The sequence below is a fragment of the Magnolia sinica genome, chromosome 8, assembly GCF_029962835.1.
Source record: "Magnolia sinica isolate HGM2019 chromosome 8, MsV1, whole genome shotgun sequence".
Classification (NCBI taxonomy): Eukaryota; Viridiplantae; Streptophyta; class Magnoliopsida; order Magnoliales; family Magnoliaceae; genus Magnolia; species Magnolia sinica.
In genome coordinates, this window is record NC_080580.1 from 1,018,536 (window position 1) to 1,034,934 (window position 16,399).

At 39.4% G+C, this 16,399-nt stretch overlaps 2 protein-coding genes across 15 annotated transcripts; one reads left to right on the forward strand and one right to left on the reverse strand.

Annotated features, from left to right (window-relative positions):
- Positions 1-488: 488 nt before the first annotated feature.
- On the forward strand, positions 489-2,090 carry LOC131252539 (chlorophyll a-b binding protein CP29.2, chloroplastic-like). The gene is made up of 2 exons (XM_058253127.1): positions 489-1,051; positions 1,594-2,090. The coding sequence occupies exons 1-2, from the start codon at positions 557-559 to the stop codon at positions 1,951-1,953; spliced, it is 855 nt and encodes a 284-aa protein (XP_058109110.1). The 5' UTR covers positions 489-556; the 3' UTR covers positions 1,954-2,090.
- An 8,608-nt stretch (positions 2,091-10,698) lies between these two features.
- Positions 10,699-15,686, reverse strand: LOC131252540 (putative disease resistance protein At1g50180). 14 transcript variants are annotated; one of them, XR_009174522.1, is made up of 4 exons: positions 12,846-15,686; positions 12,492-12,644; positions 12,155-12,214; positions 10,699-11,043 (listed from the first exon to the last, which is right to left on the reverse strand). XR_009174522.1 is itself a non-coding variant. In XM_058253132.1 (2 exons), exon 1 carries the CDS (start codon positions 15,588-15,590, stop codon positions 12,882-12,884), a length of 2,709 nt encoding a protein of 902 aa, XP_058109115.1. In that variant the 5' UTR covers positions 15,591-15,686; the 3' UTR covers positions 10,699-11,043; positions 12,846-12,881. The 14 variants fall into 14 exon arrangements, 4 of the variants coding, with proteins under 4 accessions (XP_058109115.1, XP_058109114.1, XP_058109112.1 ...); XR_009174520.1 differs by having other exon boundaries at positions 10,699-11,046; XR_009174518.1 differs by having other exon boundaries at positions 12,073-12,214.
- Positions 15,687-16,399: the final 713 nt, after the last annotated feature.

The window sequence follows — 16,399 nt, forward strand, 5'->3', positions numbered from 1 at the left end:
ATCATAGATGGACCATATCTCAAAGATTGCACCAATCAGAAGGTCACAAGGACAACTCCGACCATCCAATTGATTAATGCAGTCCACCACCCTTAATAACAATTCCCCAGGCCATGGTACTCGACCTATAAACGGATCCCTCGAGAAGAACTGTCCGGAGATCCACGTGGGTCCCATTAATGAACGGTGGAGATAGGTGGAGTATATAGTCCAGTACTCGAATGGAGTACCATACTCTCCACTCCATAGAATAATCTGAAAAAAAATCAGCAACCAGGCTCCAGATCTTCTCTCCTACCATTCAATTCCAGCCACAAAAAAAACGTCCCCTTCCCAACGAAAGCAATGCCAGGTGGACGACATTGCGATAAGGCAAAAGATAAGACCGAGATCACCACAGCCGTTAGACGGATACGCCCATCGCAACCAACGGTCAGAGATCAAACCCCGTGGATAAACCGCACCAAAGCTATATAGCTCAGTTTCTCCTCCCCACCATTTCCAAACACATTTCACTCGTGTTAACCACCCACCCAGCGCACGTTAGCCTCACGCCATGGCCACCACAACAGCCGCAGCCGCGTCCACCTTCCTCGGCACCCGCCTACAGAAATCGCAGGCGAATGGCGGGAGATTCCAAGCGCGGTTCGGGTTCGGAGGGAAGAAGGCAGTGAAGAAATCCGGGTCCAAGCCGACTTCGGATCGGCCGCTCTGGTACCCGGGTGCGAAGGCGCCGGAGTGGTTGGACGGGAGCCTGGTCGGAGACTATGGGTTCGACCCGTTCGGGCTTGGAAAACCCGCTGAGTACTTGCAGTTCGAGCTCGACTCGTTGGACCAGAACCTGGCGAAGAACCAAGCGGGCGATCTGATCGGGACACGGTTCGAGACCTCCGACGTGAAATCCACGCCCTTCCAGCCCTACACTGAGGTCTTTGGCCTGCAGCGGTTCCGTGAGTGTGAGTTGATACACGGGCGCTGGGCCATGCTCGCCACCCTCGGCGCTCTCGCAGTCGAATCTCTCACTGGTGTGACATGGCAGGATGCTGGGAAGGTACGTTTGACGTTTATGCCCTTGCGTGTTCTTTTCTTTGAACTGTCAGGGTAATTTCGTCTGAATTTGTATACTTGACCTCAACCGTAGGATTGGAAATGCTTCTTCTTATTGAAATAGGATGACCCAAGCATCAATCTAAACCGTCTAGATGGTGGGACGCACTTTTGATGGAGGACCTTCGTCAGGAAAATGTTAGTCCAGACCGTTCATCATGTGGCCCACACATTCCCAATGAATGTGGACTGTTGGATGCCCTTTTGCTAACCACTTATTAGTTAGTGAACAGCCATCGATAGGTCGGGCATGATGAACGGCCCAGATCTCTCTAGCATGTCGTCCATTTTGGCCCACCAGATGAGTTGATCGACCTCTATGATCATTTAGTCCAGGGCATCTACTGCATCAGTGAGCCTACCTGATGAACGGCTTAGATGTTCCACATGCGTGCCACATTATAAAAATGCCTTGTTACAAGTCCTAACCGTCAATAACGAACTTCTGAGAAGTGTTAAACTGAGGAATATTGCCATGGTTTTCAGGTAGAGCTGGTGGATGGGTCTTCCTATCTGGGACTTCCACTTCCATTCTCCATGACTACATTGATATGGATCGAAGTTCTTGTAATTGGCTACATTGAGTTCCAAAGGAACGGTGAGCTCGACCCGGAAAAGCGGCTCTACCCCGGCGGTAAGTTCTTCGACCCACTCGGCCTCGCCTCTGATCCTGAGAAGAAGGCCTCCCTCCAATTGGCTGAGATCAAGCACGCCCGCCTCGCCATGGTTGGATTCTTGGGCTTCGCCGTGCAGGCGGCCGTCACCGGCAAGGGTCCACTCAACAACTGGGCCACTCACTTGAGTGACCCACTTCACACCACCATCATTGATAACTTCTCCTCCTAAAAGAGTCTTTTCTCCCTCTCTTCTCATCTACATCTCATGCACTCTTTCTTGCTTGCTTTGGTTCTCCCACTAAACTGCGCTATTACTTTGTATCTGCATTTTGTAAATCAGTAAAACGTTGGACATTTCTAGGCCTACTGTCGTTGTATTTTTATATTTTCCATGGCTAATCTTTCAGTTGTACGACACTTGTAAGCCCTAAGCGTTTGCATGTGCCGGTCTTGGACACTAATTTTGGACCATTTATGACAGGGAAGGACGTGATGAGGTCGATCACCGTCTTCCGCGAGGGATGAAAACAAAAATAATTTCTAATATTTTGAAATAAATTGATTGAGGAAAAAAATAAATAAATAAAAATTACAATCATTTAAATAGTAAAATCAAATTTATGACAGAGTTTCAAACTCAAACTCCCTGATAAATAGTAAACTTACTATTTATAGACCGTTATGATTCTAAGTTATTCTCCTAGTTTTTTTAAAGCCTTTTTCATGTTGGGCACAGCTCTTACAACTCAAAGGATCAAAAGTTATAATGGAATTAAAACTTACTATTTATAGTAAAAATGGAAATAAAATAAACTTTCGACCGTAGATCTGATGGAATCTCACAAATCCAGTGTGGGCAACCTGGCATAGCAGGGTTGGTCGGCTAAAGTAGCTTCTCCTACCCAAAATCGTATATGATATATCAAAAAACTTATTCTTGTTTGCGAGATATGACTATTTGAAGGTTTTGACTGTCCTGATCAACTCTGCCTCCGGTCGGGCCTTCTCTGGTCCATCTCGGCCATGAAAGTGTCTGCGACCTTCTATACATCAGCATACTGTCAAAATTGCAGGGATTGGGTGATCTGGATTAATTAATCTCGCCCTTAATTTGTGTATTAACTGCAACATGTCCAACGCGTGTGGCATCTAAGCCGTGCACTAGGTGAGGCTCTATTTTATGATACCCTTCTCCAAACAAAGATAATGCTAGTGCGCTCATCAGGTGGGCCACACGTTTTCATTGAATATAAGCGAGTGATTGCCTTTCTCGCCTGCTATCTTCCTCAGATGATTGGCTTGGCCTGATTTATTGGCATTTGCTAAGTTCTCCACGCGTCCACATGATATGCTTTTGGACATATGGAACGAAAGATGTGATGAGCAGAGTACAGGACACGGTTTTTTTTTACTCGGCGACTCATCCCAACTTGTTCGGGTTCGGGTATATGAGTCCTAGCTGTGTCCGAGTTGAATGAATCCAGGTATAACTCGAACGATTCAGCATTAATCAATGGCAGGAATGAAAAGGAAAAAAGAGAAGAGCAAGATTCTTAATAGTATTGAAATGTTTCTGCAAAAATATATCTCCATGAAAATTGCATGATTCAGCTGTTTCATGTTTCATTTCATTTCGTAATTGATTTACCTAAGAATAAGTTCTAAATCCTTTGGATTGATTTCATCTTTCAGAGTTGGTGACAGTGAGGCATTTTCTTGAAAATTCTTTCTTAAGGGCAACACACATGATTAATATCATTAGATTGTATTTATTTCTATAAATTAAATTGATAATAATTAGATTTAGGATCCATTATATTAAAAAATTCAAAATATACTTAGAATAATAAAGATTCATGGGCCCAATTCAGTTCCATATATTCAAGAGCTCCGCTTGCTATTGATCTAAATTATTAATGTATGCATGGAATGCATAGACATCAATTAAGGCCATGCAATTGGTGGGCCGTGTGCTGAGTAATTGCCCATCACCATCTAGCGGATGGATTAATATTCGGATCCCGCCGACCAAACAACTGACCAATTTAGTGATCTTAACTGCTAATTATTTGCCATTCTGTGATTTCCAATCCCCATTCCTCGTATTAGGAGGTTAGCTAAAAAAATGAAGCTCACCATTGGAAACAATGGAATGACCTATGGTGTGGCTCGCTTTAGCTTTGGATACGCCTCATTTTCATTCTTACGTCCCACGCATGATCTAGAGAAATTGACGAACAGAATGAATTTAAGTAAAAATAACAACACGGTGGCCCCATAGAGCTTATTTTTTGCGCGGGCTCCCTACAACCTGCGTGATCTTCTCTCTCTGCAGCAAATTCCACATTAACGATTGTCGCAAAAGCAGGTAACTTGTGATTTTCTTCCCCTCACTTTCCCTTCCTTTTATCCTCTGAGATTGATTGATTCTCTTTCTACATTTGAAGAGAGAGAGAGAGAGTAAGAGTTGAGGGATAGAGATTACTAGAAGAAGCGAAGATATGGGCAGGTTACTTTTGATAATCTTGAAGGGAAGATCTACAGCTGCAAGCACTGCCAGACTCATCTCGCCGTCTACTAAGACATCATCTCCAAGGTTCCTCTCTCTCTATAGCTACACGCTATAAAGGGCCAAACGCTATGTTATACACCACACGCTAATTAAAAAACTATTCCCTACTACAAGGTTTGATATTATATTTGCTGCGAGTTTACCCTCAAGATTCATGAATTGTCCAAATCAGACTCACTTAATTAAGAGTTGCAAAAAGGATGTTGCGATACAACCAAGGAATGTTGGACTTTGGAATCATGTATACTCCTATCCCAAACTTAAAAGTTAGTAGGATATACAGATAGTAATTGGGCAGGATCCATAGATGATATGAAAAGCACACCAGTGTACACTTTCTCTTTTGGATCTGGGATATTTTCTTAGGCATCAAAGAAACAAAGTACAGTTACTCAATCTACTGCAGAAGCAAAGTATGCAGCAGCATCTGTTGCGGTTTCTCAAGCAATATGGCTATGAAGAATTCTTGAACATATGGGCGAAAAGCAAAATGAAGAAACTACTATATATTGTGACAACATGTCAACCATCTCAATTGCAAAAAATCAATTATATCATAACAAGGCGAAGTATATATATTGCGATCAAGCATCACTTCATTCGCAAAATTGTTGAGAGTTGTGAGATTAACTTGAAGTATTGCAAGATGAAAGAACATATGGCTGACATGTTCACCAAGGCACTTCCAAAAGGCTGGTTTTGTCATCTTTGATAGATGTTGGGAGTAATTTAGAAAGTGCATTAAGGGGGAGTGTTGAATTAATGCACTTTAAATAGATACATATGTATGCGTTCCAATACATGTACATGTACTTTATTAGATATATGTATTTGTTCCAATACATGCACATTATGGAATACTAAGGGTTTTGAACATGCATGTATTCATGCTTAGAAATTTGTGAAAAGGTACATGTCTCTTAGTTGAAAAGGCACGTCTTTTAGTTTTTAGATGCAACTATTAAGTAGTTTTTATTTGTTGAATGTACCTAAAAGTCTATAAATATATGTATGTAATTTATTTTCAAGAACGAAGAAGCAATACAACAATTCTCCTATTCTCTTCAAAGTTCTCCTTTCTAAATGGAAAGATATATTAGCCTATAGTCTGCATAGATGAATTTGTGGATACCCCATTTGCATTTTTATCCTTTTGTGAGTTCTTGATGGATTTGCCGTCCATGTGGATTTCTGGATTGATGTTTTCCAAGCATTCTTTTAATAATGGTTGGAGGGATTTCTTGTGTGAATAGGAATTTGTAGGAAACCCATTGGGCTTTGAATGTTCTTGACGAATTTTTCAGTCCTGTAGAATGCTGGGTCAGTGTTGTTCTGTGCATTTTGGTAAAACTGGAGGAATTTCTTGTGAGTGAAGAGGGATTAGTAGACAACCCATTTGAATTTTTGCCATTTTCTAGTAAATTCGTTCATAATTACTACGGGTGCATTTGGATGCACTGTGTAATTGAATTGCAATTCTTAGTCTGATAATAAAGTGGAAACGAAACTGAATATTGATTTCCTTCCTTACCATTCGGGACAAATTGCCAAATTGCAATTACATTAATTTCAGGACAGACTTGAAAAACATGCAACCCCAATTTGAGGGCTGGGCTATTCCTCAATCTTGGTACCAGAAATCATCATTAAATTTCTTTCATTTCCTCTTGATTAGACTGGTGTTTACAACTCAATTTAGTTATGCATCGAAACACAGCTTCGTTTTTTGTTGGCCTTTATCCTTCAACACTTTTTCTTTCACATAGCCTCATGCGTAGATAAGATGATGATCTTTGTAGGGTCTGGTATTGAATTGTGTCTGAGTTTTGAATGAAAGGAAACCCCGATCGAAGCTTTAGAAATTCAAATGCTGACTAGCCACCAACTCCTTAGTCTGGCTTTTGGGCAAATAAATTACTCTAGAAAAGACTGGAATCAAAATTGCATTTGCTGAATATGGCACAGTACATGTGTTCAGATTTCATAAGCACAATATTTACTCAGCAGGACACCTTTGCATTGATCTTCATTTATAGATAGCAGCTTTTGTTTTGGTAGGAGATCACTGTCTTTCTTGCAATGGTAATAGAATATAAAGAAGATGAACTTGAAACCCAGCACCCATAACTATTATGTTTTACTGCCTGCTATTTTTCTTATTGCCTACAGAAACTGGGTGTCCTACAACCAGAACTAAAGATATTGGAAATGACTATGAAATGTATCAGGGTGCATATTGGAGTTCTACTGCAGTTTGTAGCTTCATGATGTTTCTCTTTAGTTCAGTGAAATCTATGCTGCATAGAATTTGATGTTGACACGACAATATGAAGACCTCAAAATTCCATGAATCATGCATTATCATTTCTTACCTCTACCATGGGTAAATAATCTGCATAAACTGAATATTTTGTGTTCTGTTGGCTTCCCATGCATTAACTGACATTTCTTCTTGCTATTCCATGTTGGTTTGACATCCTGCTTTATTTTCAGTAGGAAAATTCATCTGATCTGATCATATGCTGTATAGAAAGTTTTACTTGCGATCAGTGACTATGGCACTTATTTTTTGTCTCAAGCTGTAAACCGCATCACATAAACAGCTTTTACTTCTTTTAGGCTAATTGAACTGGAATTCTTTTGGTTTTATTATCTTCGATGTTTGCAAGTCAAGATAGTGAGAGCAGCAAACATTCTGACAAAAAAGATTTCTTGTTTCCTTTAATTTGGTCTTTCCATTTCAGGCATGGGAAGGCTTATATCTTCCATAAGGTGTAAGTTTCTTGATTCTCTACACTCTTTTGTAAGCCAAATACCATGTAACTTAAATATTTGTTTATGTGATTTGCTTTATTTTCATTGGGAAGAATTATATATATATATATATATATATATATATATATATATATATAATTCCTGTGAATTGTTTTTGATTGGGGGGCTTCTTCAATACCCAGTATAGTGCCGTTTGTGTTTGATACAGTCATTTGGTTCCGGGATTCGTGTATCTCACCTCAGGTAGGGGTATGATAAGGCTTAGATGATGACAATGACCACAATTGTTTGGTTCCGTTGAGGTGGAAGCATTGGCATGGCGTCACACTCATTTACTTATACATGAGTTAGCCTAATGAAAATATAATCTATCTGACTAAAGTGCTCACAGATAGCAAGGTTTTGTGCCTATACAACTTCAAATTATATATGCATCTTGGGATCAAACATGGGTTGGAGTTATCACCCTACCACGGTGGAAAATACCAACATTGTGGCATGTCCATACCTTTATTTGATAATACAAAATATTACTTCTAACATGGGTTTACAGAAGCATAAGGTTTTTATTTTTATTTTTATTTTTTTTTCTTTGACAGGTAAGCTGGGTTTGAACTTTAAAACAGTGTTCGAAATATCGGTCCTGCATTACGTATTGCACCCTTGGGATATGAATACATATTGATTATCGCATGGGGTATATCGGTTGTATTACGTGATGTATCACTATTATTGGAAACATGAGTAAACATTGGGAAATTGGTCAATTTTTTCAATGAAACTTTAGTGTTTATTAAAAAAAGACGTACACACTTAATTATAAATAAAATATTACAAAAAAATGTGTGCACATGATAGGTTTTCTTTGTATGGGGTCCTAATTTATGCGTTGTCTAATTGAATTGATGCAAGTATATTCAAAGTCTATTCATATAATTTATAAATGTAAAAAGACGTGTGTAAACACATGCAATACATTCAAAAGTAAAAGAAGAATCACTAGATCGGATTACATACAGTTTGATTTTATGTTTGGATGCAAAGATTGCAGCCGATTTATGAGAAATTCGGAAATTTGATTTATTTTTATTTTTTTAATTTTTTGCAACTTAGTCCATCTCCTCCCAATCTCGAAATCAAAGCTCTCAATTCATGATTTTTCATGCAAAACATGAAATATCCCAATTTTATAACAATTTTATACTGATTTAATATGATTTATAGAAAAAGAAATCGAAAATGCTCACCAAATCAAAATGTGGGATATATCCCACTACTTGTGCGTTGTGTATCGCACAGGTGGGATACAAGATATATCGTGGGATATACCGGCTGATATCGTTGATACTTAAAATACTGCTTGAGAACTCATCGTTGAAAATCTGGCTGTTTATTGTTGAGCTATGGATCAAACCCATAAAAGCATAACATTTAGAAGAATGTATTTAGAGAGAGACAAAAAAGAATGGTTGAACTATATACTATTGCTGCCGCTGGAAATATAACTTTTCTAAGTTGCATTAGGGTAAAGGTTTATCTGAAGGTCTAAGCACACACAACCAAGAGTTGAAATGGGAATGATGTTACAAATGGAAGACTTTAGACCAAATGGTTTTGAAATGAAGTGATTCTTAGCTCATTAGAAAGCTTGTTGAATTACCTTTTCGTTGAGATCACTCAGATTCGAGGTGTAACTAGGGAGATCCGGTTAGTTAATTAAAGCTGAGGGTGTGGGCATAATGGGTCGTGCCATCAGGGACCTTAGCCCCACTTTTGATGGGTTAGATGACCTTCAAATCAAGTAATTCTTGTCTCGCTGTAAAGCTTGTCAAATTATCTTACCAAGGAGCCTAAAATTGCTTCAATTCATTTTTTTTAACAAGGGAGATGCATGCATTTTCGTAAGACTCGGGATGATGGAAATCTTCTGAACCGACCAATTAAAGCATGACGGCCCTTCTTGCTTTTTGGTGTGGGACAATAGTCACCTAGGGCCATTGTGTCTATCAGATCACCTATAAATACTCCGTTGGGGCTCCATTTGAGAGAAAAAAAGAAAAAAAGAAAAAAGAAAAAAAGATAAGTCTCTGGACTCTGTGCCCACTATAAGAGAGTTCTGTGCCTAGCGCCTACCTCAGTTTGGGCCGTGCCTTGTGCATAGTTCAGTTCCGCCACATTCATTAAATGACCCTGATCATACAGTCCTAATCTTCTTCTTCTTCTTCTTCTTTTTGCTTAGCTTGTTAGTACACCCCACTGTCAGTTCACACTTCACTGTTAGCAACCCCCACTAGGAAATGGATACCAAGACCTCAGTGTTGAAACGAGGTATCTTTCACTCAGTCTACCATAGTTCTAATCTAGTATTGCCACATCTTTCCTTTACCTAAGTTTCTCAAGGAGCAATGTCTCCAGAACAGAGGCTCTTTGTATTATAGAGTTGAATCATATTCCACCCTCTCTTTTCCACACCATTCAAAATTGTCTGCCCCACTAATTGAAATTTAAAAATCAGCCAGTCAGATTATCCAAACTATCCAGCCAGAGGCCCCCACCTTAAACATTGCAGAGTCCATTTCTTTTGATTGATGATTATATTATCATATTTAGTACCTAAAAAAAGGAAGTGGTCCCCTTATTTCTGTGATCGAAGCTTTGATATATGATTTGCCCACTTTGGATGGCCACTGCTATGCACCAACCATTGAATCTGTTTGATACAAAGAACTTTGGCATACATAATGACATGGACTTGTTTATGTTCTGGATGAAGAAAGATTTGTTGTTTAAGAAGTTGCAGTGTCTTCTCATGTTTGAAGGTTTTAGCAATATTGACATGATTGCATGTCCAAAACAGAGTCCACTTCTATTATATAATTGAATCCTTAGTTGCATGATCCTTCTAATAAAGTGCCTTTGTGGCTTTGAACTGTGCTACTGAATCATGTCCCCGCTTGTACTTCCTAGCTGTTTATACTTGATAACATTAAAATAAAAAAATAAAAAATAAAAAATAAAAACACTTCCGCACTCCCTCAACCTGAATCTCTTGCTGGCACTCTGCAAAACTATAATTAGAATATCATTTTTTTCCACCCACTTGTTGTAAGCCCAGATGCTCATTAGTCCATATTGTAGAAATTTTCAACTCTGCTATCGTAACTTAAAGATCACAGTGGTCAGATGATCTTAACTTCCAACCAGAGGGCCCTACCTGCAGCATTATCGGGCCGATCACAAAATCTCCATTTCTTTCCATTAAGCATCATATACAATACCCCAAAAACAAACTGGTAGTATATAATGTTGGGTGCTCCAATTGAGTTTCTATGGCATAGGCACAGTTCTTAAATTTGTGCAATGGAGCGCATTGTTCAGTTTTTCGAACTGTAGATAACATTCGCCTAATCTGGATTCCCCATAGAACACGCCAATCCTTCAATTAGTCTTCAAGATTTGAAATTCCTAATGATGCAATTAGTTGCCAGAGGATGGCCAATTAAGAAAGAAATGTGACAGCATTCTACATTCAATGAAGAGAAGGCCATCAAACAATGGCTAGGAACATTTCCCATCATATCAACCACATGTATTCTTGAAACACAGGGCCCAGTTGGCAGAGATACCTTAAAAAAGAAAAATGGTGGAAGCCCTTCTAGGCCTCCACCGTAAAGAAATTCCTCTTTATTTCAAATTTCAATTAACATATTACAGGCAGACAATGCATACAGTGAATAAATCAAACATTAAATGAACTGTTTGTGTGATTGAAGTACAAAAAATATAATGAATATAAACTCATGTTATCATATTGAAAGATCTGTAACAAAAAAATAAATAAATAAATAAATAATACATGAATCATCAAGTTACAATTAGAAATATCATGCAAACATCTCATCACTGTCGAGTCAACCATTCTACCATTCTTCACTTCATCTAGTCACTTGCACGCATAGGTCATCACAATCTCTGCTGTGAGAGAAAAAAAAAAAAAAAAAATCTGAAATCAATTTGTGATTAAAACCTGAAAGTTGTATGCTAGAATATGATTGATTAAATCTATAAAAGAAGTTGAAGCATATACCTAACTTTAAAAACTAATCATGGATAAAACAGGAAGTATAAGTTCCTAATGTAAATGGTCAAAGTGTTTGGATGTGAGTTACAAGTGCAGATAGTAGTTCTAAGATCCAAACTTTGATTTGATAGGCTCTGTCATAAAAGAAAGATGCTCCAAAAATCTTATGGATCAAAGCTCCTAATCTGTCAAATCAATCCTACAAAAGACGGTTAGGAAAATAATACATCAATTGCTTGGGAAATAGATCTAAAGATTGGATAAGAAGTAACTATCAATTAGTTTTGCTTGGGTTGGGTTATAATAAATAGAGAACTTTTTAAATTGTAGGAATATTACTAACACTAACCAATTTCAAGCCAGGATGTGAAATTACTTATTAATCCATTATGGGCTTCAAAGCATGGATTAAATGCAGACAAATCCAAATGCATTCCCTACATACAACAAAAGCAACGCTAGAGCAATTGAACATTGTACATGTTGTAACTCCAACTATCATAAGGGACCAAACAAGTAAAAAACCATATGAAGCAAACTTAAAACAGAGGCAAAGCACACCCTTGTGTGGAATCATGACCATCCACGTGTAGCCGCAGATGCCAATATGGAACAATAATCAGGCTTTTTGCTCCTAAGTTGACAAAATATACAACTCTTTCTAAACATCCATTTGTTTTATACACAGTGGTTCACCTAAGTAATTGATTTTTAAGCCAGAAATTCCTAAGAGTGTCCCCCACAAAGCTCTTATCACACACCCTTATTCTGCATTGGTGTATGTAGCTGCATTTGGTTGGGCAATGCTCCACACACATTTGGGATTAGGAAACCTCACCCACAACTTATGCTTAGGTCCAAGAATCAGGTCCCATGCAAATCAGGTGATCCAAATGTTTGTGTATGAAATGGACAGTTACCATTTAATATACATGTATGGCACATTATTATGAACAGACAGCCTGATTTTTGAGCAAGGAAAGCTGCAATAGTGGCCCGCACCCGTTGAGCAGCTTGATCATTCACATCTGTAAACTCTCTCATCAATCACCTCCAACGCACCTAGTAGCATCACCAATAAAATCAAGAGATTACAAATCAAATCTCTGGTTGCCTAAAAATGATCTGCAACTATTCATACTAAAGCAACACATCAGAAAAATAGAAGTACTTAAACCCAGGCGTTCTATATTTGATTGATCCAAGCAATTCTTTTGGGAGGTCCTATTGTGACCATCATTAAAAAATCAAACTGGCAAGATGATGCTAACCATCAAATCAATAGCCTTCAAACAAAAAATGGTCTACAGTCCACATTTAACAAGGAAAAGTCACTAACCAAACATATAAAGTTGTCGCATCCATGTGAATTTATGCAATGGTCCACCAAAGAAGGTCAACTAGATGGACGAACAATGGTTTCATCCAACATACAGCGACTTGCGTGTGTCAAACCAGACGACCGCTAGCATGGCTTCATCCAAAAAGGGTCCTGGTTGAAGCATTAACATGCAAATTTCCATTTAAAAAACAATCACATACTCTACAAAATTATAAAATACTGTCTTCCTTACAATGTATGGATACAAAAGGTAAGTTACAAAAAACAAGAAGGAAAAAAATCATATGATTGTACTAAATTTAAGTATCAATTAACAGGTAAATAAAAATGAAGAGTGGAAAGAAGTCTCACCAATGTAGGTCTCGCGACGACAGAAAGTGCAAGTGCTTAGAAGTTCCTAGAGCGTATGTCGATGGAGGGTATGTGCTGAACCTTATGCCAATCCTCTCCCCCGTCTCCAACCCTATCCTTGAATCCTTGATGCATGCTCCACAACTCCAATTTCCTGAGGGTAGTCACGTATTCCAGCCCTTCCGGAAGCATCTTCAATTGCCAGCAACCACTAATATGCAAATGTAAAAGACTTGGCATAGCTCCTTCCGCCACACTCCACTCTGCTAATTGATCTAAATCTTCAAGATGTAAGGATTCGAGTTGAGGAAACCCTTGTTCAGAGCAAGCCATTTGCTTCCCCTCGTATGAACCTTTCAGCAATCTGAGAATGCGAAGGTTTTTCAGCTTATCCAACGTCGCCAGTGGGTCTTGCTTTAAATGGGAGAGTAACAAGGTGAGCTTGGTGAGGTTTGTTGGGAATTCAGTAGACTCGGGTAACTTCTCTAAAATTCCAACCAAACGCAACTTAATTAACTTGCTAAGACATGTGAAATGCAAATTCGATGGTAACTGGGACCCATTCACACTTAAGGACTGCAGGCAGTCCAATTTGACAATGGATTTGTACAATACCTCAACATATGGTCCATCATCTAAATTTATTCCTAGTTTCCTAAGATTGGTAAGCTTTCCCAAGCAACCCACCATCCATTCACCGGCCTTTACATATGATAGAGTTTGGAGGTTACTAATCTGGTTGACTCGTTCATGCCCTTTTATCACACCCCAACTTACATAACTAGACCCTTGATATGCGCTCTTCACTTGGACATGTCTTAACTGTTTCATCTTCTCCATTATGATGGGTATGTTGACGGCGTCGTTATAAGTTGTTACAGTCAGTGTTTGCAAATTGCGAAGATTGCCTATCGATGATGGGAGCATTTTTAAAAAAGTGTTGGTACACCCAAGGTATCTCAAGTGGATCAGTGCACCTATCTCACTCGGTAGACTTTTTATTGCTACATTGTGTAGATCTAACACCCTGAGTAATTTAAAGCCTTGGTAAAGAAACTTCTCTGGTTTCCTTTCATGCTTCTCATCAACTTGGGTGTAGATCAGGAAAGATCGAAGGCGTGGAGCGGAAAATTTTGAAGAAGTGCACTCACTTGAAGCATTACGGTAAATTGCAAGTCGACGAGCTGTAGATGTGGACAGAGCATCCACATTCTCACGATGAACTTGGAGAAACTTATCTTCCTTTGCTTCTAATATGGAAAGATCCCGCAAAAGATCATGAATACGGCAACTTTTGATACCCCCACTCGAACTTCTTTTAGCAAGCTGAATCAGACTTCGTTGAATCAACTCTTTCAGACAATCTTTTCCCACCTCCTCTAGTTTTTCATTCCCTCTCTGTTGCAGCAACCCTTCCGCGGCCCACAATTGAATCAGTTTCTTTGCCTGGAATTCATAGTCTTCTGGAAAAATGCCCAAGTAGAGAAAACATGGCTTTAAGTGATAGGGCAGATCTTTATAACTCAAAGATAAGATTCTAGAGATTTCAGGCTGTCCTTCAACAAATTGCCAGCTAATGCTCTTGTGTATATTCTCCCACTCCCACGGCTCTTTCCTTGATAACAGCCCTCCAATGACTACGATCGCAAGAGGTAGACCATGGCATTTTGCCACAATCTCTCTTCCCAATGTCTCCAATTCTGGAGGGCAATCGGTATCTTGTCTTGGGAATGTTTTCTTACAGAACAATTCCCAACTCTCATCTGTTTCTAAAAATCGTAATTCATACGGCAGGCTTCGTGCATCTGCATGTAAAGCTACGTCTTTGTTGCGCGTGGTGAGCATAACCCTGCTTCCATTATTCATATCTGGGAAAGCATCCTTGAGAGCATCCCATGCTTCGTTCGTCCATATATCATCTAGTACCATCAGGTATCTCTTACCTTGCAAATACTCTGAAATTTTATGCCTCAGCTGAAAGATATTCATTTTCTTGATCTCCTCTTCTGAGAGCACCATATAGCAATTCATGATGTTCTGAAGAAGATCTCTCACACCATACTCTTGAGATATAGAAATCCATGCAAAAGACTGAAAATGCGTCTTAACACGGGTGTCGTTATAAACTTTTTTTGTAAGAGTGGTCTTACCAAGACCACCCATTCCAACTACAGAAACAACAAAACGCCGCTTTCCCTTCGTCAATCGATCCACCAATATCTCCAAATCTTTTTCAAACCCAACAAAATCTGGTTCTTGAGCAAGAGGAGAAGTGAGCCTCCACTCTTGGAGGCTTAGACCCGAGGAGCTCGTGCCTCCTCCCTGACCTATATTTTCAATTCCATAAGCCAACCTACTTTCGGAGATCGAACTGATTTTAGTCTTTATCCGTTCAATCTCCAAGCCCAATTTATGGAGAGCTGACAAATCATGGAAGATGAAAGCATACCTTCTGATGCGACCCAGAAATCCTCTTTGCCTCAAGGGTGCTATCTTGAAGACAAAGATGTCGATGGCGTCCTCAGCATCATATGCAACATTTCTCACGTTCCGCACCCAGTTCTTCACTCTTACATCTGAATCCTGTTTGGCATCTGCGTCTTTCAGGAAGCATCGCATCCGTGTGAATTCTTCCTCGAGCCATTCGACTTGATCGCGAACCCCATCTAAGAAAATGGCTTCTTGAATGATCGGGTCAGTGAGTTTTTGGAGGAGGAACCCGACAACGGACTCAACAAAGGCCATCTTTCCTCACTCTTCTCTCTCTCACTCTCTCTATCTCTCAAGAAAGAAAGAAATTCAGATCAAAGCTTTCTTTCTCTTATCTCCCTGTTGAATGCTTCTCTTCATAGAAGTCAACTGGACCTGTCACGCGACAAACCATTGCCACTTGAACGGATGGTAAAACAAATGAAACATCCACCCATCTACAACGCGTTAGGTTGCGCGGCAGACGCGGTTTAGTAACGTGAAAGTAGGGGGGTCGGGCCGAACCGTGTGGAAATGGGCTCAACTCGGCCCGGCCTGGTCATCAGGCCAACATGTCCAGCCCGAACCTGGCTCGGTCAGTAATCAGGCAAGTTCAGGCCGAGTTTCAGACCCACGATTTAAATGGCTGATTTTTAAGAAGAGCTTTTGTCATAGATTTTTTAAACTTTGCTCCATATATAAAGGGACACACGATTTGGACGGCCTGGATTGCTGTAAATGGTTAGGATAACTAGGTAAGAATTTACGATATGAATTTAGGATATATATATATATATATATATATATATATATATATATATATATATATATATATATATATATATAAATATATATATATATATATAGGCCAAGTCAGACTGGGTCGAGTCGGGTTTCAGGCCGAGTCGAGCCGAACTGGAACCTATTTGAACTCGGCTCGAACTCAGTTTTGGGCGAAGAAAATGGCCCGGGCCGAGTCGAGTGAGTTAATTGGGCTAGCTTGATTCGTGTACAGTTCTATGCGAAAGTCAAGCCACCACGACCAAATACAAGCACTCATACGCATGGACTTTAAAAGCATGATT